The sequence below is a fragment of the Phodopus roborovskii genome, unplaced genomic scaffold, assembly GCF_943737965.1.
Source record: "Phodopus roborovskii unplaced genomic scaffold, PHOROB, whole genome shotgun sequence".
Taxonomy (NCBI): Eukaryota; Metazoa; Chordata; class Mammalia; order Rodentia; family Cricetidae; genus Phodopus; species Phodopus roborovskii.
In genome coordinates, this window is record NW_026126586.1 from 3,494,989 (window position 1) to 3,520,561 (window position 25,573).

A 25,573-nucleotide genomic window follows, 5' to 3' on the forward strand; every position below is an offset into this window, starting at 1 on the left:
TTGGGGAGGTAATGAATGAAATGCTGATAGGGTGTGTGTGTGTGTGTGTGTGTGTGTGTAGCACTGGGGATGGACCCCAGGGCCACCTGAATGCTAGGCAAGTACTCTACCACCGAGCCACACCCAACCCTGTTACTACAGTTCTTTACTGGCTTTAATACCTTTTTTGGGTGAATTTAAAGGGTGTATTTTGCAAGCATGAGGACCTGAGTTTGATCTCCAGAATCTATGTAAATGAACAAACAAGGCATGGTATCCGCTTATAATCTCAGTGCTAGGAAGGTGCAGACAGCTGGACCATGGAGTCTCCCTGGCCAGCCAGGTGCTGTCTTATAAAACAGGTGTCTGGCACACGGTCTGTAGCAGCTGAGATTGTCCTCCACCCTCCACACATGTGCACCCATATACGCATGCTCACACCAGGTTTTCAAGGTTGCTGCAGAATTAGAAAAAGCTAACAGAATAGTCAACATTGTTACGTGTGTAGTAAGCTAGTAAGCTGTGGTTATGGTAATGGCAGCAGTGGAAACAGGGGTCTTAGGAGAGGTTCGGGGGCCTGAGGCCTTGATTTTGTTACAATCAGGCGTGACCTTTGCATCCCCCCCCCCCGTTATTTTTGATGGAGGCAGCTCTCAGGAATAAATGAACAGGATCTCTTGAGCCCTGCAGGCTTCCCCCAAAATGCCCCCATCCCCTGGGGAGGGCTCACTCAGCCTCACAGAGGTCTAAAGCAGGGGTCCAATTCAGCTCTCATTTGCCAAGCCTCTCTGCCTTCTGACGACTTACCCTACAGCTCTCCGTCACTTTCATTAGTAATGGGGTCTTTTCACAGTCCTTTGTAGTCAAATATGACTGATTTCTATAATTGGAAGCAAATGGCTTTTTAATAAGCTTGCTTGAAACGCTCCTGGTTAATGGGCCCGTTTCCGGAACCTGTGATGATTCTGACCCTCAGTCTGTTACTTTCTTTCAGAGAACAGACTTACTTGGTTTTGCTAAAGGTTTTCAAAGGAGGGAGGCAGGGAGGGGCGGTGGAGATGGGCCTAGCTGCCACCCTGCAGGAGCCAGACTTCAGGTGTTTACCCTCTTTCAACGAGAATTCTGCCTGCATGTGATTCTAGCACAAGTGCCTCTCTTTCTTCCAGAGCTCAGGCCCGCTGAGTCTTGTCTAGTCACAAGAAGGAAACAGAGAGCCAGGGTTATAACTAAGAGGCAATGCAGACACGTAATTTTTGGGGGTGGGGTCTGCAGTGCAGCTGTGAGGAGAGGGGGAAGCTAAGGGGAGCTTGCAGCCCACAGCCCAGAGCTACAGGATCCTCACCCACTGAAGGTAGAGAGCTGTGTAAGGGAGGGCATGGCCTGAGTCCTGTGCCTCTGCGAAGTGGAAACTCCAAGGGCTGACACCAGGAGGTCAGCACCTACTGAGCGAGAAGAAAAACAGACACAGGAGAGAGAGAAACTGCCACAGGACAGAGAGAGCGTGCGGTGACTTATGAGCTTCGAGTTGAGACCAGAGGAGAGGAAACCTCACCACATCCAAGAAGGACGGAAGTGCAAGTTACATGACAGAACGAATTAGGACAAACTGATGATGCATGAAATGCTGTGTGTGCACGTGTGTCTCTGTGCATGCATGTGTGCACTGTGTGTCTGTGCACGCGTGTGTGCACGTGTGTCTGTGTGCACACATGTGTGTGCATGTGGGTTGTGCACATGTGTGTGCCTGTGTGTGCCTGTGTGTGCACGTGTGCGTGTGTGCATGTGTGTGCACACACGTGCATGTGTGTGCTTGTGTGTGCACATGTGTGTGCACACGTGTGCATGTGTGTGCACATGTGTGTGCATGTGCATGTGTGTGCTTGTGTGTGTTTGTGTGTGTGCATGTGGGTGTGCACCTGTGTGTGTGTGTGTGCGTGTGCATGTGGGTGTGCCTGTGTATGTGTGCACGTGCAGGTGTGTGCTTCTGTGTGTGCTTGTGTGTGTGTGTGTGCGTGCGTGTGCATGTGTGTATACGTGTGTGTGTGTGTTTGTCTGTGCTGGCGATGGAACCCAGGGCCTCAAGCAAGTACTCTACCAAGAAGCCATTCTCTCAGCGTCATTATTACAATTCTTCAGTGTTCTGGCATTATGATTTTCTTCTAGTAAATTTACATACGTTTTGGGCATCTTCTTAGATTTCTTAGTTTCTTCATCCAACCTGTCTCCATTACAATTGGAATCCGCAGACTTGGGGGCTGGTGAGACAGGAGGACTTGAGTTTGGATCCCCAGCTCCTGTAAAAGCTGGGTGTGGCGGTGTGTGCCTGTAAGCCCAGTGTTAAAGAGGTATGTAGAGACAGAAGAGCCATTGGGGGTCACTGGTCAGCCAGCCTTCATAAATCAATGAGCTCCAGGCTCAGTGAGACCATGTCAATAAAATAAAATGAAATAAATAAAATGTGGAAAGCCATTGAAAAAGACACCCAACATAGACCTCTAGTCTCCACATCTCCACATTAACACACACACACACACACAGAGAGAGAGAGAGAGAGAGAGAGAGAGAGAGAGAGGTGCCCCAAGTAGAAGGAATAAAGGAATTCTGGCTCCAGGTTGCCTCTATACATGAACTGCCAGGAACACCTTTCTGCCACACACACCCCCTCTCCAGCCTGTAGGATGTAAATTTTACAGCCCCTGCCATTTTGAACCCTATCTCTAAACCTCTGTCTGTGTCTGCATAGATCTGCTCTTGTTGCTCTGGGCACCATTTTAATGTGGTGGTCTGTTCCTGTCAACACAGTTGCTTCGGGGAAGGAAGCCGGCATGTGGGGAAGGAAGCCAGATGGGGCAGATGAGCGGGCTGCACAGGCCTGATCTTATTCTCACTTTGCATCTGTGTGAAGCAGTCACAATAGGAAAACTTAATAGGCCGCACACAAAACAATGGCCCATGGCAACCTGGCTCTGTTAAAGAACATCCTGAATAGGATATAGTTGGGTTTTTTCCTTTCTAAGGCAGGGCCTTACTATGTAGCCCTGGCTGGAGCTGGCCTGGAACTTTCTGTATAGACCAGGCTGGCTTTGAAAGCACAGGGAACTACCTACCTCTTCTGCCTTGTGAGTGCTGGGATTTAAGGCATACATCACCCTGCCTGGCTGAGTCCACAGTTGTGGAAAATAACTTATGCACCATCTTGTCAGGGCTACAAGGCCAGTGTCAAGGAGAGAATGGATATGTTAATAGGTGTTTGGGCCCCCAATCCAGTGTCAGTGAGACACATCCAGCTGAGATCAGGTAGGGCCCCAAGGACAAGGTAATGGTGACACACTGTCACAGCCCTCCATGAGTCCCATGCCACTGTCTGGGAGCATCTCGCGATATGCAAGTGTTTGGGAAATCTGCTTGGCCTCATCAGATGCGGTGGCCAGGGACAGACCTTATTATTGTAGTGGCCACCGGTAATAGTGTACCCAGCAGGTGACAGCCCCTGCTGCATGGAAGTAAATGTGGAGGCCAGTGGGGGAGGACTCTGGGCACGATCCCCTGGATATTTTCGGGGAGGGCCTCCCAGGAACCATCTGGGGACTTACTTTGAGATGGGTGAACTAATTTCCAGGGGCAAAGCCAGTAGGACTTTGGCCATGATCGCTCAGGAATAAAAGGAAGGACAGCTCTGGCTGTTGTGGGCTGGCGAGGTCTGAGACATGTGGGAGACATTGGAAGAAATTTCCCTCAGAGCTGTCACCCTTCCAGGAACAAGAGCAGGGTGGCTTACTGGGGCAAGAAGGCCATGAAGCTGGGAAAGGCCGAGCATTCTTTCAGACACAATCCACATGATTATATTCCAAACTCATGCCAACCCCAACTCACAAAAGTGCTGAAGAAATGAAATCTGCGCAAATGTGTTCTTTTTCACCTTCTTAAAAAATATCAAAAGCTAATATTTTGCAGACAGCCCTCTCCTGGCCACGCTGCCCAGGGCTCCTGGGGTCCAAAACCAACACACCTGATCCAGATCGGTCAGCATCAGGAGGCCAGAGACGTGTCCAAGGAATCTCAGGATTGTTCTTTATTCCAAGGGGCTTCAAGGGCTTCAACCTGAAGTTCTCTTGTTAGGAGTTGTGCGTGGCGAGGAACAGGAACTGCACCGGTTGATGGAGGGCCCGGGGCAGGGGTCATGAGTCATCCCGGCCTCCTTTCCTCTATGGAGTTTTGAGCTGAGTGTCTCTGGAGACAGATCTGTCTGCCTCCTTCACGGTGAGTATTCACAGTCTACCTATGGGTCAGTGAGGAACACGCTGACTTACGTCTACCGAGAAGAATGCTGTGCGGGGGCCTAGGATATTGTTTTTTGGACGGAATATGCTTGATGAAATGGCTTTCTGTACTACACAAATCACTGGAATCTGTTTTTATGGGTCATGAGAATAATGCTAGTGGTCTTTTGTGGGGTGTTATTAAACAATGTGGGGGTGTCTTGTGGAATTGACATTTGCCACCTGGCTGTCAGGAAACCACCAACCATGCTGATCCAAGGGGCGGATGATGGGTGAGCTACAGCTGCCCGGAAGATGGAATGGGGAGGGCCTGGGTAGCAAGCAGGACCCTCGTTCCTACCAGTGTCAGGCTACTGAGAGGAACAGCAACTCCTCAGAGGAAGCTGTCACAGGGGCCAGAGGCCTGTCTGCAACGTCTTGGCTCACCCTCCCGGGAGCTCCAGCCAGGCTGCCCCATCTACATCTTCGCATTCCATCTGGGATGCGGGGCTGGGGGCTGCTATCGGGTTAGATGTGGGTGATTGTTGGGACATGGCCCCTGGAAACACAGATAAGGAGCGTAGGTTAGTGGAGCATGCTGGACAGCAGCCGAAGAAGAGGGCGGTGGCGAACCAGCCATCGGCATGCTGCGCATGCTCCACGGGAGGGGCTTGCATGGCTTTGTCTCTTATTCTTCATCCTTCTTGCACGAAAACCATCACCACATCACACAGCTAATACAGACTTCTACAAAGTTATGGAAGAGAGAAGCCTAGGAAATCAAGAACACAGTCTAGTGCCCTGATTTCTTAGGGGCCAGGCTGGTGCTTTAGGGGCCTGTTTTTTGTTTTTCATTCAGCTTGGCAGTTGAGGATGGTTGGAACAGTCCCCAACTCTGTACCAACTGGCCAAAATCTTTTTTGTTCGTTTGTTTTTTTGTTTGTTTGCTTTTCAAGACAGAATTTCTCTGTGTAGCCCTGGGTGTCCTAGAACTTGCTCTGCAGATCAGGCTGGCCTCAAACTCATAGAGATCCACCTGCCAAAATCTTCTAAAAATAGAACATCTTTCATTTATTCTTTGACAATCTCAGATATGCACACAAAGTACTTGATCTCATGCGCCCCCAGCTCAGACGCCCTCAACACGTGCCCCTTACCCCTCGAATTCTCTCCTCTCTCTCTACCTGCTGAGTCTCGTTAGAGCTGTCTGCTGGAATAGTGCCTGACCTCCTCAGCCTATCTTGCACAGATAACCAACCGTGGCTGCTGTGGGTTTCTGAGCTCATAAACGCATGCTGAGGTAATACTGAAGTCTAGCAAACCTCTTGATAAGTGACAGGCAGATCCCTGGAGCTCGCTAGCCAAGCCAGTCTAGTCAGAGCAGTGGCTCTGGGATCTGACCATCTCAATGGACTTCCAGATGAGTGGTTCTCACCCTTCCTAATGCGACAACTCTTTAATGCAGTTCCTCATGCTGTGGTGACCCCCAACCACAAAACTATTTTCATTGCTATTTCATAGCTGTCATTTGGTTGCTGTTATGAATTGTAATATAAATATCATCTGATATGCAACCCCTGTGAAAGGGTCATTTGACCCCCAAAGGGGTTTTGACCCACAGGCTGGTGCTCTTAACCACTGAGCCATCTCTCCAGCCCTCATCTTGTTCTAGACCTTTCACTGGGCTGAGGTGAAGCTAAACCCATCCCAGCCTTCCCTTTATGGTATAGGTTATTTTCCAGCCTTCAAGCGTGGGCCTCATCTTGCCTTAGAGTGCTGGTGCAGGCAGTCAACATACTTGTCTCTTGCCTATTGAGTTTGGTTTGCACACCATCCATGCCTGTACTTGTGCCTTAATCATTTGTGTTTGCCTTCTAACCACAGGGAGTGTCCAAGCACACCTGTGCTTGCTGAGGAGTTGACACTATACTCCAGTCACTTCTCAGAGTGCTTCTATGATTCAGCGTCACCTTGGCGTGTCTTCATTTGCTGACATTTTATTTGCACATTTTAATTAGCCCATTTTAAAGTTATGGGCTAATAATTTTATTAGCACAAAAGTTATTCAAGGGGTGAGTGAGTGGGCTGCCGGGGCGTGGGCGGGCACCTGCCACCATGCCTGAGTATGACCCCCGAGCCCACAGGTGGGTGGCAGGAGAGAACTGCCTCCTACAAATTATTCTCTGACCACAACATGTGTGTAAGCTGTGGTAGAGCACAAAAGAAATAAAGAGGAATGTAAAGACACTTGAAAATCAGTTAGGTATCCTGAACGAATGATGTTTCCGATATAGATTAAATCAGTCAAACCAGTCTACTTGGTGATAAATCTTACAATTCAGCAGTAAAGTCACTGAACTCTGGTCTGGCAATGCATTTTACCATCTACACAATGAAGTTATGTGTTCTGGTAGGAAACAATGGGCATCCACGGCCCCCTTAATGTCTCACTGACAATCTCTGCAGGGCCATTCATGGGGTCTTGGGTCTCACCTTTGGGCCGTGTTACAGTGAGGCAGAGTAAGTAGCTTCCCAATTCAGAAGAACTTTTAAAAAATAAGCCAGCTAGTCTCATCCGCACCCCACAACACTTAAAAGTTCATTAGTAAACAGAGAAAAGCAACTGTGTTAAGTTTCATCCAAAAATCTTAAGATAAAATTAAAATAAGATGAAGAAAACATCTGCTATCTATTCCATAGACAAAGGCCCAACATCCAGAGACCATGGAGAACTGCTGTGAATCAAAGAAAAAATTCCAACTAGCTAGTCAGCAAAGGGTACATGATCCATGAAAAGGGCTTGTGATGCCAGCTTTGTGGGAAATGCAAATTAAAACAATAACGATGACCCACAGCTTGCTCTCCAGCTGGCAAGAGCTGCCACAGCGATATCATCACATGCAAGTGAATGACAGGAGAGTGGGTGCTGTCACAGATTGTGGGGGTACAAATCTATGAGGCCCCTTGAGTCAATGACCAGTGAATTGGGAAAATTAAACATGAACAATACAGCTCCTTCCTTTTGTGCTGTATTTTGATACCTCTCCCACAAACACTAACATCTCTATGCACAAGTGTGTGCATTGTTTTTATAGGAAAATGGGGGGGGGATGAAATACCTGTTATAAACAAGTACTTGGATGGATCAATTCATTCACCACCAAAACCAAATGTTACAACCATATATCAATGGTTCGGTGAGAAAGCAGATATAGAATAACACGTGAATAGTTTATTTGTAAATTATCCGTCTGTCTATCTCTGTTGTCAATCAACCAATCTCCTATCATATATCTATATGCCCATGTTATCTGTCTATCATATTATCAATCTACCACTTACCTAGCTATCAATCATCTAGTTATAAATGCATAGAAGAAGATGGAAAGAGATATGAACTGGCTGCTAGTGGCTACATCCCTCTGGAGAGATGACATGATTGGTACTCCAAGAGAGGAAGTGAAGAGGGCATTTACATTTTGATACACAAGCAATAATCTTCTCCCCTACTTCCATTATTTATTTTGTCTTCTGAGGCTTCCATTATCTTCAGGTAACTATAATATGAAAAGAAAACTAGAAATAGCCAACATCTAAATTTTAAATTGCGGTTGCTCTCACTACACTGATGAAAAGCCATAGAATAGTGCTCCGGCTAATCCAGGATGTAAATCACCCTTGGTACAGTGCGTCTCTGGTGTGTATACTACCCACCCTTCTGTCTTGAGTTAACAACCTTCATATCGGATAGACCTGCACTGTAGTGCGGTATGTGAGTTTAAGTCCCCTCATCTCATTTTACTTCATGATGGTTCCCAGATGCAAGGATGATGAGGCTGGCAATTCGTGGAAGGCCATGAATATGTTTCTGCATCTTTACAAGAAGAAGGATGACGCAGATTAGTGCAGTCCTAGCCTGAATCAGAGGATCCTCATCCGGCAGTGGGCGATGGTCAAGGCAGAGGCTTGGAACCCGATGAAATGCTGAGGTAAGGTGCCCAGCCCTAAATGGGACATCTATATCATCCACTCAGGGGCTCAGGGACATCACAGATAGGGTTGGCACAACTCGGGACCCTAAGAAAGCACTATCACCCAGATGTGGCACAGTTGATGAAGTCAGAAGACACAGCAGCTGTGGACACCTGCACAAGAGCACACAGGGCGTGCCAGAAGGAGGGGTCATCAGAAGAGCAAGGGAGATGAGAGGAAGTGATGGGGGATATGCCCTCCACACACCGCAAGAGACCGACAAAAACAGAAAACCAGTAAAAGTCAAAACAGAACAATCGCTACAACATAATCAAGCATGTTTTGAATAAAAGAAGAAACCTCATCCACATAATTTTTATTATAATATATTGTCTAAATGGCTTCATTGTATTACTAGTTCTTATCAATCTTGAAATGTACTTCATTTATACATTAACTGACAAAGGATCATATATATGTATGCACATACATATACACACATGCATGCACACACACACACACATGCGCGTGCACATGCATGCACACGATCCAGTCCAGTACTAAGCATCATTTCAGGGACCCACTAGGGATCCTGTGGCAAACCCTCATTGATAAGGAAAGTTCTGAGGTGGGTATGAATCACTCTGCAATTCCCAGACAAATGCTAACCTCCCGAAAGCATCTGCAACCTTCTAAGCCCCAGATCAGAGGGGAGAGCCTCTGGCGCGGAGAGCCTTGGCCTGTGGTGGACTCAGTCTACCCTCTTTGCATCAGGCCCTGCCTTTTCCTTTATCGTCTCTCTGCTAGGAAAGGTGGGGAGGCCTTCGCTTCTCACTGGCCCTTTCCTTTACCAGTGTGAACTGGAGAAGATCCATGCTCCCCACCGTGCGCAGTGTGACAGTACTGACTCGACGCTTTCCCCTCGATTGTGACTTTTCCTGACTTCTGATTAAACACTGGTGCTGGAGCCTAGCAGAACTGGGGCCCAAGCTTTCGGATCTGCTCCTTCTCAGCTCACCCAGGGGATCAGGGCAGCAGCACTGAATTCAGCCATGATGACTGTGGCCGGGACTCAGTCTCTCCGACTTTCTGCTCTCAGGTCTGTCCTGAGACACATATGTGGTGGTGACAATCTCCTTTGTTTACTCCACAGACTTTAGGGTGTCTTCATGGTACCCCGAGTCTCTTGCCTCTGGTCACCCTGTAAGGCTCACTCAGGCAGCTGCCCGGGGCTACACGGTTTTCCCCACGGAAGCTGACTGGGATGCGGGCTGCATGGACAGCATCTCTGCCTTTTAAATGAAGTCCGATAGCAGACCACTGACAGGGGCATGCTGAGTGACTTGCATGCTTAAGTAGGGTTCAATCAGCTATAGTGGAGACACTGGATAAGAGGATGGGTCGAGGGTCATGGGACTTCATGAAGCCGGTAGGGAACTACGGCTGTTTCCACCATGAGAGGATTGGCTGCCATGTGAGGAGAGGCTCCTCAGCCCTGTCTGCTTTCTCTTTTGGAAGCTATCAGGAGCCCTTCAGCTAAGATGAGACGGAACACAGCAAGTCCTCTGTTACAGGAAGTGATTTCCTCTTTAGCATCATTAACACCCTTCCCCTGCTGCTTGCTACCTGCTATCATTCCCTCTTCCAGTCACTAGAAGACAGTGGCACATCCCTGCCCTCCACAGAAACGACATCTTCCAGAGTGAGTAGGGAAGCTGAGCCAAGCTGTGCACCTGCATTTAAAGACAGTTGATTTCCCTTAAGAGAGTGCCAAGCTCAGAGGAACTACCCACTCAGGGAAGCCATTGTCCCCATGGCATCCACAGATGCCTGGTTGACATGCAGTGACAGTTTACTGTGGGCTTTTTTCTGATATCTGCTGGCCAAGTCATTTCAGAAATATGAGAATGGAACAGATCAGGTCGGGGCTCTGTTACGATGAGATTAAAACACATCAACCAACCTCCTATTGATAGAGCTGGAAGTGTTTTCTTAGGAGGAGAAGAGACATTTTATTTTCAGACTTTCATTAAAATGGAAGTGCTATTGGGAAAACTGGTTATTTCAAAGATAGACTACTTGGAGTCTCAGCTTATGCCATATTCCACAGTAAATCCTAAATGAATTCAATGAGAAAAATGTCAACACTTAAAAAAAACTGTAAGAATATTTAGACAAGTATTAAACAGATACTTAGCAACAAAGTCCTCTGCTATTAGTAAAAAAATTGACCCTTACAAGGTGCAAAAAGATGGAAGAAACCATAAAAGAAATGATCGGAAGATATAGCTGTGTAAAATAACAAACTCTAACTCTCTACATAGAGACTGGTTGATTCAGTTGGCAACACAAAGGGGCAGGGAGGAAGCACATCTGTGAGAGCCAAGAGTGAGGTGCGTGTGGTTAAGGAGGCCTGCTGCTAAGTCAGAAGGCCGAGTTCGGTCCTGGGCCCCAGTGGTGGAAGGAGAGAGCTGGATTGCACAAACTGTCCTCTGACCTCCACTTGAATGCCACAGCAATGCTCACATAAAATAGGTACTTGTAAAAATGTTTGAAGTCACATACCCTGTGCATGGCATTACGACCTATTAAAGCAAATTGCATATCGTTATTTCTTTCCTTTGGAATACAATAGCAGAAGCCAGCATGCAGGAGTGGGAGCTAGGTCCAATAGTGAAGCTCAAGAGCATGCTCACAGAGAGTCCACACCCAAAGCTGGAGGACAGGGGAGAATCTCCCCCTTAATTAGCAGAGGGAGAGGGAACTCTGGGCAATGATTTCCCAGATCCCAAATGTACACATCAATCAGTCATAGGGAATTTGGAATAAAGGAAAGAAAATATCCAGAACATGTTGCTAGATTCCTGGGTGTTTACATTTTTTGTTTGTTTGACTCTTGCTCACTGCAAGTTCTGCCACATTCTCCGATAACTTTTTTTCCAGTACTGAGGAGGGAATCGAGGGCCCACCACATACCAGGAAAGCACTGTGCTCCTGAGCCACAACCCAGGTCCTCCCTCCATTTATCTGAATGCTCCCACAGGCTTGTGAGTGACCAGCTCCTGCCATATCACTGCCAATTGAGTTTCCTGACTTAAAGGGACCTGGGGCTGGAGGATTTACAGGCAAGCTGTCCCACCTGGTACCCAGGCTGGTTCCTGGTCTGGTAAAGGAGAGACCTGGCCAGGGTGTAGCCCTTCATTATCCTTTGTTGTCAAAGATGATGCAGCCAATGATGGCACACTGGTGCAGAAAGACAGATGCCAGGACTCTAAGACATGAACATAGACAGGCTGGTGCCTCTAAGGCAGTCTACTGTCTCAAGAATGAGAACTTAGTGGCAGTTTTAGAGATAGACCGGATGGCAACAGAGTGGACACAAAAATGTTTAAAACAGAATTGCTGATTTCTCTGATCTGTGGGGCAGATACACAGGAGTCACAGGAGCACAACCCCCCCCCACACACACACACAACAAAGACCTATTGCATTTTAGGGCGATTCTAAATTGGTTATTTTTCCCAAGTTTGATTTCAACTTGTTTCAAGGTCAAAGCGGATGTAAGCAAATTTACGAGGACAAAAAAGAAGTGAGTGAAAAGAGTTTGGTGTGTGTGTGTTTGTGTGTGCATGTGTGTGCATGTATGTGTGCGTGTGTGTTCATGTGCGTGCATGCGTGTGTATGTTTGTGTGTATGTACGTCTGTGTTATGCATGCATATGTGTACGTGTGCCTGTGTGCATGTGTGTGCACATGCATGTGTGTTATGCATGCACGTGTATGTGTGTGTTTGTGCATGTGTGTGCATGTGTGTGCACTTGTGCATGTGTGTGTGTTATGCATGCACGTGTGTGTGTATGGGAAAGCACGTTGTGCTTCCTTCACAGCTTCCCACCTTTCTTTTTGAAGCAGAGTCTCCCATTAAACATGAAGGACACCCATTTTTGAGGTTCACCTCTTTGGCTCAGTTGGCTGGCCAGCAGGCTCCCAGGATCCTTTTGTCCCATGGCTGTACCTGGTTTTTCTGTGGGTGCTGGGGATTTGAACTCAGGTCTTCTTACATTCACAGCAAGTGCTCTTAACTACTGAACTGTCTCTCTAGTACAGGCAATAGCTATCCACCTAGTTAGTCGGCTTCTTAAAGAAAGGAAATAATAGGAAAGTTTTACCATATAAAAATTAGGTATTATTTGGCTACCAGTGAAATAGAAAGTGCTCAGGATCTTCTAAGGATGGAACTCAAGACTCAGCTATAGGTCACAGTGTCAGGAAAAATTGAACTGCCCAAGGACACAGAGGCTGCTTGCGCTTTAGACATACGGGTTTGTTGGTCTGTAGTTTCCTCTCTGTGGGCCAATTACAAGTACACTGCATGGGATCCGAGCCTGCCCAGAGCTGGGATGCGGCAGTGTGCAGAGCAGAGCTGAGTCAACACCATGGCCGTGCAATGGCCCATCTGTGCTCTGCTCCTACTTCTTCGAAATTTTACCAATGTGCTCAGATTTTACCTCCAGCTACTTCAAATTTAACCTGCCATCTGCCAACGATGTGTCTCTTTCCTGTGGCTGGATGCTACAAGGGCACTGTTCAATAGTCAGGCCAGATCCTTAGGGTCCATTCACGTTGGTCCTCTTGGATCAGGACAGTTTGAAAGGTAGTGGTGGCTATGGAGTGGGGCACAGGCTTTGTTTATAGCTCTCAACTGGGAGCTTAAACCTCGACATTGATGTCAATTCTACTCACTGCTTCCTGGGGAAATAAAACCCTGATGTTTACTTGCCCAGGGCTTATGACAGCATGTCTGGACCCTCTTTGTATTAATCACAAATAACTATCCAGTCTGAATAGGCCAAGTGTAGTCCTCACCCCTTAACCCTCTTGAGGATGTGATAGGGATAAATGATAGGGATAAACGGGACAGGTAGGCCACTGCTACTTTCCACATCCATTAATGTGATCAAGACAGTCCCCACCCCAGACACATCCACAGAGCAACTTGTTCTAGACACTTCCTAGCTGTCATTAGATTGTATCAACCTGAAAAAACAAAACAAAACAACCATCACACCATCCAAGCTCCTGGGCTCTCCTGGGCTCCAGATGAACTCAGGGACTCTGTGTAGATGTGGCTTAGGGTCTAGCTGCTGCAGCAGTTCTGTCCTGTATGTAAATGGGAACTGTTTCCTTGACTTAGTTGGACTGGGGCTACCCCGATTTTCTATACTCTGCAGAAGACGCCAGAGGGGGCACTCAAAGTGGCTTCTGAGGTGGAAAGGGGGAGGAGGCCAGGGGCCAGCTGCAAAAGGGCAGCCGCGCTACTTTCTGGAGGGTCCCCTCGGTGAAGCTGCTGTCAGGGAGATGGGTCTTGGTTGTGTTTTGTAGCCACAGGTAATTGACATTTTCCTTCTGCTTTGACAAAGACTTGAGTTTTCCGATTTGTCTGTTGCTTTTCCAGGAAAGCTCACCTAAATCGGAGCTCCACAGCTGGGAGAGGGGCACTTTCTAGCTTCCCATCTTTGGGTTTATGGATATAGTGCTGAAATTGCGCCTGTGCCAAAAGTGCCCAGCACCAGGTTTGGGTGGTGTAACACTGCTTCACAACCCTTGGGGATGTGAAACAGTGCTGTTGAAATTATATGACTATGATAGGCCGAGCTACTTCTGAAACACACAGGGAGAAAGAAGTAAGACTTTCTTACGGGGGGGGGGGGTAATCCACCCAGTGAGATACCCGGCACCAGCTCAGGACTGACATGCACAAAAGCAAGTCTCTTAGTGAGGTGTGCGTCCTGGCTCCCGGGGCAGGCATGTAAGCTAGACTTTATGGCTACTTGAAGAAGGCTCACCACCACCCAAAGTCTGGAAAATGGTGAAAAGAGCTCCAGAATACCATCTGCTCACCAATTTTACTTCTTGTTTCATTTATACTTTCTCCCAGAGCCTTTGCTTCAGAAAATCTGGAGGAGGGAAAAAAAAATGAAGACAATTTTAAATTTTTGCTGGTCATATTATGTTTGAAAAAAATAAGAGATGTCTAAGAGGTTTCAAGAATGTGGTGATGACAAAAGAAAACTGAAATAAGCTTAGTATGGTAGGATTATAAAAAGATGACATTTGTAGGATTATATTTACTGTAAAATATGAGTCTATCTCACACCAAGTTTCCAGTTAGAGCAATGGCTCGGTGGTTAAGAGCCTGCACTTCCACAGGACCCGAGTTCGGTTCCTTAGCACCCACACAGCGGTTCCCAACCATCTGTAACTCCCGTTCGAGGGGACTCAACACCCTGTTCTGGCATTGCATGCATGTGCTATACATACTATATGCAGTCTTAAAGCACCCATACATACAAAATAATAATTAAAATTGTCCTTACATTTTCTAATGAATAAATTCAATTTCTGATGTTTTATTGGAGCAAGGGTCCAGAATGAAGCATGAAGGTGAGGCTTCTCTACCGTGATCTGTCAGCCATGTACCAGCCTCATCGTCAAAGAAAACATTCTTAAATAACGTTGACTTCCTGACATCCAATAGTCGAGCAGAAGTCAGCCACTGGTGGCCACTCGTGAGGCAAATCGGGGCTACTTCCCAGTTTTGTGAATAAAGTTTTATTGGGATGCATTCACCCATCCATCACCACTTCATCTATAGAGGCTTCTAAGTTACCACAGCTGAGTGGAGAGGATGTGACAGGGACTGTGTAGCTTGTGGAACAAAAACATTTTACCATTTGACCCTTTACAGAAAATGTTTGCTGCCTCTGTGGCAGATGACTATTAAAGCAGATTTTGAAGATACAATTTAAGAGAGAAAAACAAAAACCACAATAACCCCCAAACCAGAAATAAATATGTTCTGATATGCAGATATGTCTAGTCTTTTCTCCAGCTCATTTTACAAAGCTCCAGAGACGCCCAGCGATCTTTTTTGTGAGGAGAACCCAGGCCTTGGTAGGAAAGTGGTGTAAGTTCTTCTGTCACTGCTGATTTCTGCGCCTGTCTGGGTGGCCTGGGACTATGCACAGGGAGTTCCAAGGACGAGAACTGCGTTTTCCTGCAAGGCTGGGCGGCTAAGGACCCCACCCTGGCTCCTTCATGGTCATTCATGTCTTCTCAGGGTGGGCCTGTCACTTTGCAGGGATCAGTGCGGAGGTGTCTGGTGAAACTCAGGCTTGATCTGCTCGGCAGACATCCATGGGATGTGTGGAAGGAAGCTCCATGTGCTGTGTGCATGAATCTTAACCAGGCAGGACAGGAGCCTTGTACAATATGCTGAGCTAGGAGCAGAGATCTTGCCCTGGAAGCAGTAACCTCAGACAATGGAGACTGAGGTCATCCTTCACGCAAACCAGTGTAATAGAAGAGGTCCCTGCTGATGGATGTTAGGGGCTTCGGCGCTGAGGCCAGCTTCTTCATCATCAGAGATTACTCTGGAGCCAAGAGTGATCATGGCTTGGGAACACGGATTTAAGTTACCCAACGTGGAAGACATTTTATGAACTTTTTAAATAATGGCAACAGGACAAAGAAAACTATAAATGAAGGTATTTAAAAAAATATCTTGGTGGAGACATCAGAAAGATGGGTTATAGTTGGGTAGAGGATGCTATCTGACGACAGTTTTAGCTCTCCCATTGGTGGAGAATGGTTTTGTTTTAAGTTAAGGCTTCCCAAGCGTCTTTCACTGTTTATTAGGAGGGTGGGTCTGACTCAGAGGTGTGTTAGGCTAAAGATTGCTCTCACCTACAAGGCTCAAGAGTCTTTCCACATCATCCAAGTTTTAATCAGTCAGTTTCCCTGTGCAGAGCTTCTTCTCAGAAATCCTCATGCACAGTGGGCATGTAGCGGCCATAGCTCTATGGCAAGCCTCTTCCTCACTCACCTCACTCACTGCCACCTTATTTTGGAGCTCCCAGATTTGGCTATGCTGACTCCCTTGTGAGCTCCAGGGTGTTGCTCAGCTCTGCCTCCTCCATGCAGGGGTTACAGCCTGTGCTTCACCCAGTCTTCCCTAGGTAAGTGACCCAAACTCAGACCCCAGGCTGTGCAGTCATTTTATTGTGATGCAAACCCAGTCTTCCCTTCCCCTGCATTCCTTTTACAAACTAGGGCTCCACTTCTGGGTGTCCCCACCTGGCCTGGTGACAGTCAAGGCCTCAGCCACTTCCCACTGCCCCTGTGCTCTTCCTGGAGGCTACAGTGAATCTTAAGCAGCTTCCTTGACTGCTAAGACTCCTCTGAGACAATTTCAAATAGGCATTCTCAAACAAAATAGTTCTCTGAGGAGCGGTGTGTGTGTCCGTATGTCCATGTGTGCCAGGGGTACTGAGAAGATTCTAATCTAGTCTCTGCTCTCAGAGTTTATAGTTCTAGTTCAGCAGACAATGTACAAATATAAAAATAAAATGGAAAAATAATAAAGGTTAAACCTGCAGTCTAATGGGAACTGGGGAGCCCCTATTTGTCAAGGATAGCATTTCTAGATGGTGCCCCGTGATGTGATTTCCCTTAGCCTGCCTCTTCTCTGCTGCTGCTCTAGACTGCTGTTCTAGTCTATGGTAGAAGGATCCAACTGAGTAAAGGGTGCTTTTCTTGGTTTAGCTCATGTTATTAACGCCTTGATTTCCAATTGCAGTTAGTCTCCCTGTTCATTTCCTCTTTTGTTACTTAATGGGGACTCTGTGGCTGAAGGGTTCAGTTTGTAAGACACTTGACACAAAGAAAAGCTCCCTTGTGCTTTGCTTGGGCCCTGGCATTTACAGAACATAGGAATAGCAATTACTCTCCACTGGGAAACCCTCCAATGAGGGATTGGTTCATACACTGTAGGCCAACGAAGGGCAAATGTTCTGTTAAGGCGACATTTTATTTCTCTCATCCCATACAGGCAGCTGGACCTCCCCAGACCCGGGACAGCACCCAGGCATGCTAGAGAGTCCATGCTAGAAATGTACACATGAACAGGGAACCGAAAGCCCCCTGTTAGGTGGCATGGGGCAAATGGGCCACCCATGTACCCTCCTGAAACCCCACACTAGGCCTTATACCCCAGGGGGGGGGAAGTGGAGAGAATGGGAGAGGATTCTGGGATAGCAACAATCCTGCCGTTAGGGATGATTATCTCCGGCTATGGATTAGAGGAGATTGGTTTGGTGTCAAGCAATTCTAGTCTCGACATGCCAGAACCATCAACCAGATGTGAGACAAGGGGAGTAGGGTGGGTGACCAGCCCAGTAGGTCCTGGGTGCTGAGGGTTATTTGAAGGGTGAGAACTCCTGGAGGGTGAGAAAACTGAATGTCAACCGGAACCCCAGACCACTTCCAGTCTCTCAGAATTCCTGGGACTGACACTTAAGGGTGTGGGTCCTCCCTGCCACTAGGGAGCGCTGGAGCAAATATTTGGAAGGGATCAGTACTACCTGAAGAGTGTTTCTACATCAGGGCCTTGGGAGTCACCCCTCTGAGTGGCTGAGGATTTATTTTTGCATCTTCTGGTGGAACACTGGGTTTTTATAAAATGATATTTTCTCTCAGTCCTCTGCTGTAGGTACCTGCATGTGTGATGATTGGCCCTTGTCAGTTGACTGGGTGTGTGCATGTCTGGAATCACCCAGGAGACACACCTCTGCGTATCTGTGAGGATTACATGAGGAGGGAAGACCCTCTTTAAAAGCTGGCACCATTTCCCTGTGTTAAAGATGTTCTGGGAAAAGACAGCAAGCGTGGCTGCCACCGATTTTCGCCCACTGATACTCCAGCTTCTTCTGCCTTCCAACATGAATGCACTGCCGATGACTGTGAGATCTGCAGGCTGTGGTCTTGGGCTGGGGCTGCTGAGGTATCTGGTTTTGTTAAATGCCCAGACTCTTCAGTGTGCAGATGGATGCTGTTAGATTCCCCAGATTGTATCTCGTACACCAATCTAATAATTCCCCTTTGTGATATGTATTCATCCATTCTGTGTTCCCGGAGAGACCCCACCTGACATGACCAGTAATCTACCAACTGAATAATCTCTGTGAAATGAATAAGAGCGTGGGTCCAGAGAGAAGGTGAGGCTCCAGTTGGTAACCCATTGCCTCTTGGCACGAAGCACTTCCTTAATAATGTCAATTATATTAACAGATCTAGAACTTCCTTTTTAGAATGGGCTGGTCTCCTGCCTTTTTGTTGGATTTATTGCTGGCCAGACCTCTTTTCAGAGAGCTTCCTGTGAGTCTTGTTCTTGTTAATTCCTTTGCATCATGGCCAAGAGGATGATGGGAGCATTGGTAGTTCTGCCCACCGTGGGCAGACAAGATGTGCTTCCAGTAAAATGGCTGCTTGGGTTGTCAGAACTCTACCGTCTCTATGGATAAGCCTTTGAGAGGCTCACACATACTCACTTCCCCATCAGAAACAGGTCCAGACTCAGAGACAAGCCTAAACCAGCCAGGAGCCACATGATTTTAAAGAAGGAAAAATGAAGTACATCTGCCTTGTCGGTGGTTTTTAAACTTGGGTATACAAAGTACCATTGGTGTGTGTGTGTGTGTGTGTGTGTGTGTGTGTGTGTGTGTGTGTCCACACTTCTAGGCAGAGAGTCTTCGGTTCTTCTCAGAGTCACTCAGTTCCTCCCTAGCCTGGCTTTGGTCATTGACTCTGATTGCTGTTTAGTCCCCCACCCCCATTTCTAATCCCTATGTGTGGTGCATGTGCATGTGTGTGTTGGATGTGAGTATGTGTGTGTATGGGCAGAGGAGGACAATCACCATGTTATTCCTTTGAGACAGCGTCTCTCCCTGAATCAGCTGTGCTGGCAGCCAGCAAGTCCCAGGATCTTCCAGTTTCCCACCCACAGCACTGGAGTGAGTGGTGCTTGAGTGGCCAAGTCCAGAGTTTGACATGGGTGCGGGGATCTGAAATTAGGCCCTCATAATTAACTATCAATCACTCTTAACCAGTATCTAACCCCTCCCATTTGTTGGGTACACTCAGGTGGATCTTTTTGTATGGGAGTCTCTGGTTTTGGGGTAGTCTATTTGTAGGCTTTTAGAATTGTGTTTCCCCCTTTAAGATCTGCCCTGGTGATATGCAAGCACATAATCCATCATCCCTTCCCCACACCATGCTACATCCTAATCCACGGAAATTCTGTTGTATTACTGTGATGGGCAGATCTTGGAGTCCCCCAAGCCCAACCAACAGAGAGTTCGAATCCCTCATGCAGAAGCAAAGAGCCTTTATTCAAGTTCAAGCTTGGACCCTCCATGTGTCCAAGGCATTGGTGCAATCAGAGAGCCTCAGGCTCAGTTGGGGTGGGGTTTTTATCATGGCACAGGTTGGGGTGAGGAATTTCTAAGATTCAGGAACCCTGATTGACTGACCTTTATCAAGGGTGTCTTGGTGAAAGGGGATGGGTGTGTGCTGGGCTAAGGGACATCTGGTGATCTTGTGTACCATGGTTGGAGCATTTCCTTTGGAAACGCAGGTATTTCCCCCTTGGATGATGATTGGTCCGTTCCTGGGGGGGGTGCCAGGGTGGTCCCAGTTTGTGCTCTTTCCTTAAGGTAAGCTGAAACTCAGACCTACATTTTGCTTGGTCTCTATTGAGTCTGTCATGGCAGCAGTGTAGCCAAGCAGCAGGTGTGTACCAAGCTGCCCTGGGCCCTACATTACCTGTCAGCTGATCAGTGCCGGGACCTAGCGTATGTTCAGCTATCCCCAGCTACAAGAAGTGTAGCCAGCTGCGAAAGTTCTCTAGATGCCCCCTTAGGAGGCCAGGTGACATATTTACCCCAAACAGAATTGACAGGTCATGCACAGGGTAGTGGTGGTGCCCGCCTTTAACCGAAGCACTCTGGAGGCAGAGGCAGGCAGATCTGTGCGTTCAAGGCCAGCTTGGTCTACAAAGCTACACAGAGAAACCCTTGTCTCAAAAACTCAACAAGCAAACAAACCAGAAATGGCAGGTCACAAGGTGCACACACACTGCCCTGGGCTGCATGGATCTGGACTGCTCTCCGGGATGCTGGACCTGAGTTGTGTTACTGGATCCCTGAGGAGATCTGACCCTGCCCTGGGGAAGCAGCTGTCAGTTTGGGGTTGTCCCTTGGTCCTTCCCTGTCAAGTCTCTCCTCCCTCCCTGTAATAGCTATGTTAAACCTTCATCTCTCTCCTTAGGCCTCTCATCTACTCCAACTCTTTATCTTACCAAAAAAAAAAATGGAGGACCTAAGAGTATAATTTGGTCTATATATTAAAAATCATGTGTGTATATACTAGGGGTCAATTCCATTGTTTTCTATATTATACTTTTTTTTTTTTTTTTTTTTTTGAGATGCTGAACATGGAACTCATCTATCTGCCTAGACTGGCTGGCCATCAAGACCCAGACAGAGACCCTCTCTCTCTGCCTTCCCAGGGCTGGATTACAGGTGCACAGTGCTGGTGACAGGAACTCAGGTCCCCATGCTCACACAGCAAGCACTATACCCACTGAGCCCACTCCCCAGCTTGACTCATCTCCTCCTGAAGATTCTAGAGGCATTTGTAAGAGTCCTAGGCTGGTGAGAATACATACACAGTGAGCTTTGCCCACAGGGCTAACGCTGTCAGTAGCAGACAGACCCCTGACCTCCATGTGGCTTACCCCGGGAGTACTGGGATGGTGAAGCTCACGCATGAAAGAGAATTGTAGCAGGGTACACACAGCGAAACGTGAACTTCCTCACATTAACCTCTCTTGCAGACATTAGGCTGACCAGCTAGAAGGCCAGGGTAGGAAGTCTGGGACGGGCCTACCTAAGCCCGGGGGGTGGGGCGGGCAGCCACTGACTGGATCTTACCTCTGCTTCAGAATCTGTTTATTGTCATCGATGGTGACACTGTCAGCGTGGTCCCTCTTGAAAATTTCGAAAGCCTCCTGGCGTCCTAGTGACATTTCCTCTCTCATTCCTATTTGGAGACACAAGGGGATGGCTTTAGTCACATCAACAGGATGCCATTAATTTCATCGCCACTTTATTCAGATCATAAAGCTGGCCTGGGCTCCCAGCAGCCTGCAGCAGAGAGGCTGTGGCCAGGCAGGTGGTGGGAGGCTGTGCCTGTGAGAAGACAGGACTTAAGGGGTGGGAGTTGTACTCGGAATGCCTGGTCAGAGGAAATGAGAACCAGGCCTCCAAACCCCAGATGGCGAGCACATCTGTGAATCTACTTCCTGCCATCTCTTGGTGGCACAGCTCTTCCTGTTTTCCACGTATGCCCCATGTTGGGTCATTAAATGTCTCTCCGAATCTCCAGGCATTTAGTAACACAAATTAGAGTCCAACTTGAAAGCTACAGAATCTAGAAGGTCCTGCTCTTAGCTCTAGCTCCTCTTTAACAATCCAGCCTTACTTCCTGTGGCCGGTGAAGAGGGTCTTCGTCATCAGCCAGGAGTTAGTTATATGCTCCACCCTAAAGCCCATGGTGGGAGGTCCCGAGTTTATGTCCAACTTTAACACTCTAATTTGCCACTGGGCCTCGCAAGCCAACCCTCCCAGCATGACTCTGGTATTGGCACAGATTGGGAAGCAGAGCCTCAGAAGGGAGGCTCTTTAAGGATGCAGGGGGCTTCTTGCCCCAGCTTCCCTGGAGCAGCCTGCAAGGCAGTGGTCAACACAGGTGTGTACTTGGGTCCCTGGGGAAGCCTCAGAGACATCTACAGGCTTTTGTCTTTTGAGAAGGGATCTGGTGTAGCTCGGGGTGACCTTGGTTGTGCAGCAGAGCCAAGGACGATCGATCATGCATTCCCCACCCTCCTGCCTCTACCTCCCAAGTACTGGGGTTAAGGAGTGTGCCACCACACTTGGCTGCGCTAGAAAGGGAACCCAGGGCTTAGTGCATGCTAGGCTGTGGGTGCCCTACCCCGATCAGCCGTGCACACCGCACCCCGGCACCGGCAGTCCCAGGGAGCAGAGGGGCTGGAGAGTGGGTCTCCAGTGCTGGGGATGAGTGACCCAGGAGATGATTTCAGAGGGCAGCTCACTGAAATGGAGGGTGGGGGTGGGGTGGGGTGGGGGAGGAGAAGAGGCCCAGGGAAGGAGTACTGCAGTTCAGGGATGGGGGGGGGGGTTAGGGGTGGGGGTGAGGAGGGGTGCACACAGATTAGCAGACTGCTGGTCACATGCTTTCTAAGTAGCTGGTTCCCTGGGGAGAGGGGAACAGATCAGATACCAGAGCCTGACTGGCTTATCAGGATGGGGCCCTTGTCTCTGTGGAGTGGGGTTAACCCTCCCACCCCTGCCTGATTTGGGTAGGGTGTGCTCTCTGACAGATGTCTGGGGTATGGATAACACTCTACTGTCCCTCATCATGCTTGGGAACTCACACTAGGTCAGCGCTCCTTTATTAAAAAAAATAAAAAGCCATTCCATTCCCCTCCCCACCCCTGACAGAGTCCAGCAGACACAGTCTGCCCATGGCATGCCTTTTCAGTGAAACACAAATTCCTCCAGGACCACAGTTCATATCTTTATCGGCCTCCCCGTGCTTGGTTCTTGGTCTATGTGTGTCAAGGTCACAGGGCCGGAAGTGGGTGCGATGAGCCTGTTATGATTACAGGAACACAGTCCGGGGCTGGTGTGGGGCATGGTGAAGCCTGGCCTTTGAGAGGCACATTCTTAGTGGCCTCATACAGCACCCCTCCTTCCTGGAAAGAACTCTGCTATCTCCTGTCCTCAGCTTGAGGAACTGGACCAGCCCATCTGACACCAATTTCATGATTGCCATGGTAAAAATAGCACCAGGAGGAATGTCTGGATGGTGATGCGGTGATGCGCATGGCACCCCACCCTCTTTAGTCATGGCTCGTTTCTGTCTCCATCTGTCCCACACACTCCTGAATCTGCTGGGAACTGGTTGGCGTGAGATTCACCAGAGCTTTGGAGATATTGACATGGGGCGCATCTCCCCAGTGGAGCCTGACCTCTCCTTTATCTCCAGGCTCTGCTCAACTGTAACACTACGCTTTGTGCAGTAGAGTTAGCCCCACAGACAACACACTGGCGCTTTCTGTGGGACCCTCTGGCTGTCTCCCCCAGAAGCTCCACTCCTCAGGCTGTAGCAGGGCAAGCTTTAGGGCCTGGTCCCTTCTCCCTCAGATCCTGCCTTCTTTGTTACGAATGCCCATGGCATTCTTGAGGTAGTAAGTCTGGAGAGAACTTGTAATCATCTGGACAGCGTCTGGGTTGTCCTGGAGAAGGGTTGTAAGAGCAGGAAGGATATGAAGGGTACATCCTTAAAGAGCCTAGAAGATTCTGCTGAGAAACTTGGAGCCATTAGTGTAACGTGGCAAATATGAATCCCTGTTTCTAAGATCAGACAACTGAAAAGACACGAACATGCTTGGCCTTACCCCCTGGAAGATGGCACCAGTGTTCCTATCATCCTGGGGAATGCATTTTGGAATTTGGGTGGTTTGACTGTGGTGACCATGGCTGAGTGGACACAGGTGCACACAGCTGGAACTTGGCCACTCACTTTCCAAGCCCTGAGGACAATACAGTAGCCAAAGACAGCATCAGCAGCTTATCTAAAGGGGAAGCCAGCCTGCATTCTGCAGACTTCCAGGAAGGCTGCTGCATGGAGCATGCTACCAAAGGTCCTTGAAGAGGCCTGAGGGATGGACACCACAAGCAGCTGATGTGTGTATGCGAGAGCCTCATTTCCATCTCAGCTTTCCTCCTGCAGCCCCTCCCTTCTCTTACTTACACACTATATCTACCTCTTTTCAGATTATACAGATACACTCAACCTCGGTCATCCCCCAAGTTAAAGAACAACTTTCCTCTCCAGAAGAGTCCTTTCTGCTTTGTTTTTCCTCATTGGGCTTAGGAAATGTGCTCTTCCTTCTGCGAGCAGCTCTTGCCTTAAACACACATCGGAGTAAGGGAGCAGACTGTATCTGAGCGCTCATCTTGCGGAGGGGACAGACACCCATTTCTTCCCTTGAGAGGTGTTTGTTTATCTTTAGCATGGTGTTAGGCACGCAACAGAGGTGTGTAATTGGACGGCGGATGGTGATGTTTAAAGTGCCCAGAGCCTAGCAGAGAGAGAGAGAAACAGATAATTGCACTGCAGCTTGCTGGACTACTGAGAGAGAAGCAGGGAAGGCATCTGCTGTGAGAGAGGGGAAAAGCTGTTGGGAGATGCATGCATCCTCCAGGATGGTGCAGCATCTGTTCTGGACCCAGGGGAAGGGAAGACAAAGGGTGTTCAAGGTTATCTTCAGCTATACAAGGAGTTCAAGACCAGCTTGAGCTATATGCTGTGCTGGAGACCAATACTTATGGACGACTTTGAAATCATGATGCTGCCTCAGCCTCCCAAGGGCTAAGTTATGGATGTTCCCCCACCACACCCAACCCATGGCTTTTGCTTTGGTGGGGCACACTGTGACACTGCAGGTGTGATGCCTGTGTCCCTGGACTTCCCTCTAGCACCATGCCTCTGGGTAGGTTCATACTGTATAGCATATGAAGTTGAAATTCATTCTTCTCCCTACTACAAATCGCCATGCCTTATAACTCACTGGTAGCCATGAACTTCAGCACAAGAAGCGTTTACACAAGTACAGCTTGGAAGTGCCACGATTTCAGGAAGGGCAAAGAGAGATCCTGTAGTTGGTTCTGCAAAACACAGAATGGCCCCGGTCTCCATCCCAGTATTTCACACTCAGTTCCTCACTGAGGCCTCTGGAGCTCTCACCTGTGTGTTTTCCAGAACTTTGTTCACTTATGGGGATTGTAGGTCCCAACACCAAAGAGCAGAAAATGCGGATGGCTATGAGAAGCTTTATGGCTTGGTGAGCCACCGTACTACTTAAACCAGACAGTAGTGTCTCCCAACACAACACTGCATTTTCAGGTGGTTAGCTGGAAAAGATTTCCAAGTCCCGAAGACAGAGTACTGCTCTAGTTTTCACAGTGATTAAGAGGGCTTAACTGGAAAGGACAGCCACTGAAGGATTCTTAACAGTGGTCTTGGGGGTTTGAAGGCATCTGCTCTTGAAGGCATTCAGTTATACACTGGTGTCCTACCCTCTTCTTATTTAAACATTTATTTATTTTAAATGTTTGTTTGTGTGTCTGTGTACCATGCGTGTGCCTGGTGCCGACAGAGGTCCAGAAGAGGGCATCGGATCCCCTGGAACTGGAGTTAGGCATGGTTGTGAGCCACCATGTAGGTGGTGGGAACTGAACCCGAATCCTCAAGAAGAGCAGCCAGTGCTCTTAACTGCAGAGTCATCTCTCCAGCCCGCTTGCCCCCTTCTTAATGTTCTCCTTTGTTATCATCCTAAAATTGATTACTTTGCTACAGGGTACTGCTCAGAGCATTTGG

General features: G+C 48.2%; 1 protein-coding gene across 1 annotated transcript in view; it reads right to left on the minus strand.

The window, feature by feature from the left end:
• LOC127236505 (kinesin-like protein KIF6) overlaps positions 1-21,156 on the minus strand; it is a 76,209-nt gene extending 55,053 nt beyond the window's left edge. Inside the window, exons 1-2 of the mRNA XM_051204193.1 lie at positions 21,040-21,156; positions 14,111-14,166 (exon numbers count right to left, since the gene is read on the minus strand). Coding sequence (XP_051060150.1) covers positions 14,111-14,166; positions 21,040-21,146 — 163 coding nt within the window. The 5' untranslated portion in view covers positions 21,147-21,156. The remainder of the gene's footprint in view (positions 1-14,110; positions 14,167-21,039) is intronic.
• Between the last annotated feature and the right edge of the window lie 4,417 nt (positions 21,157-25,573).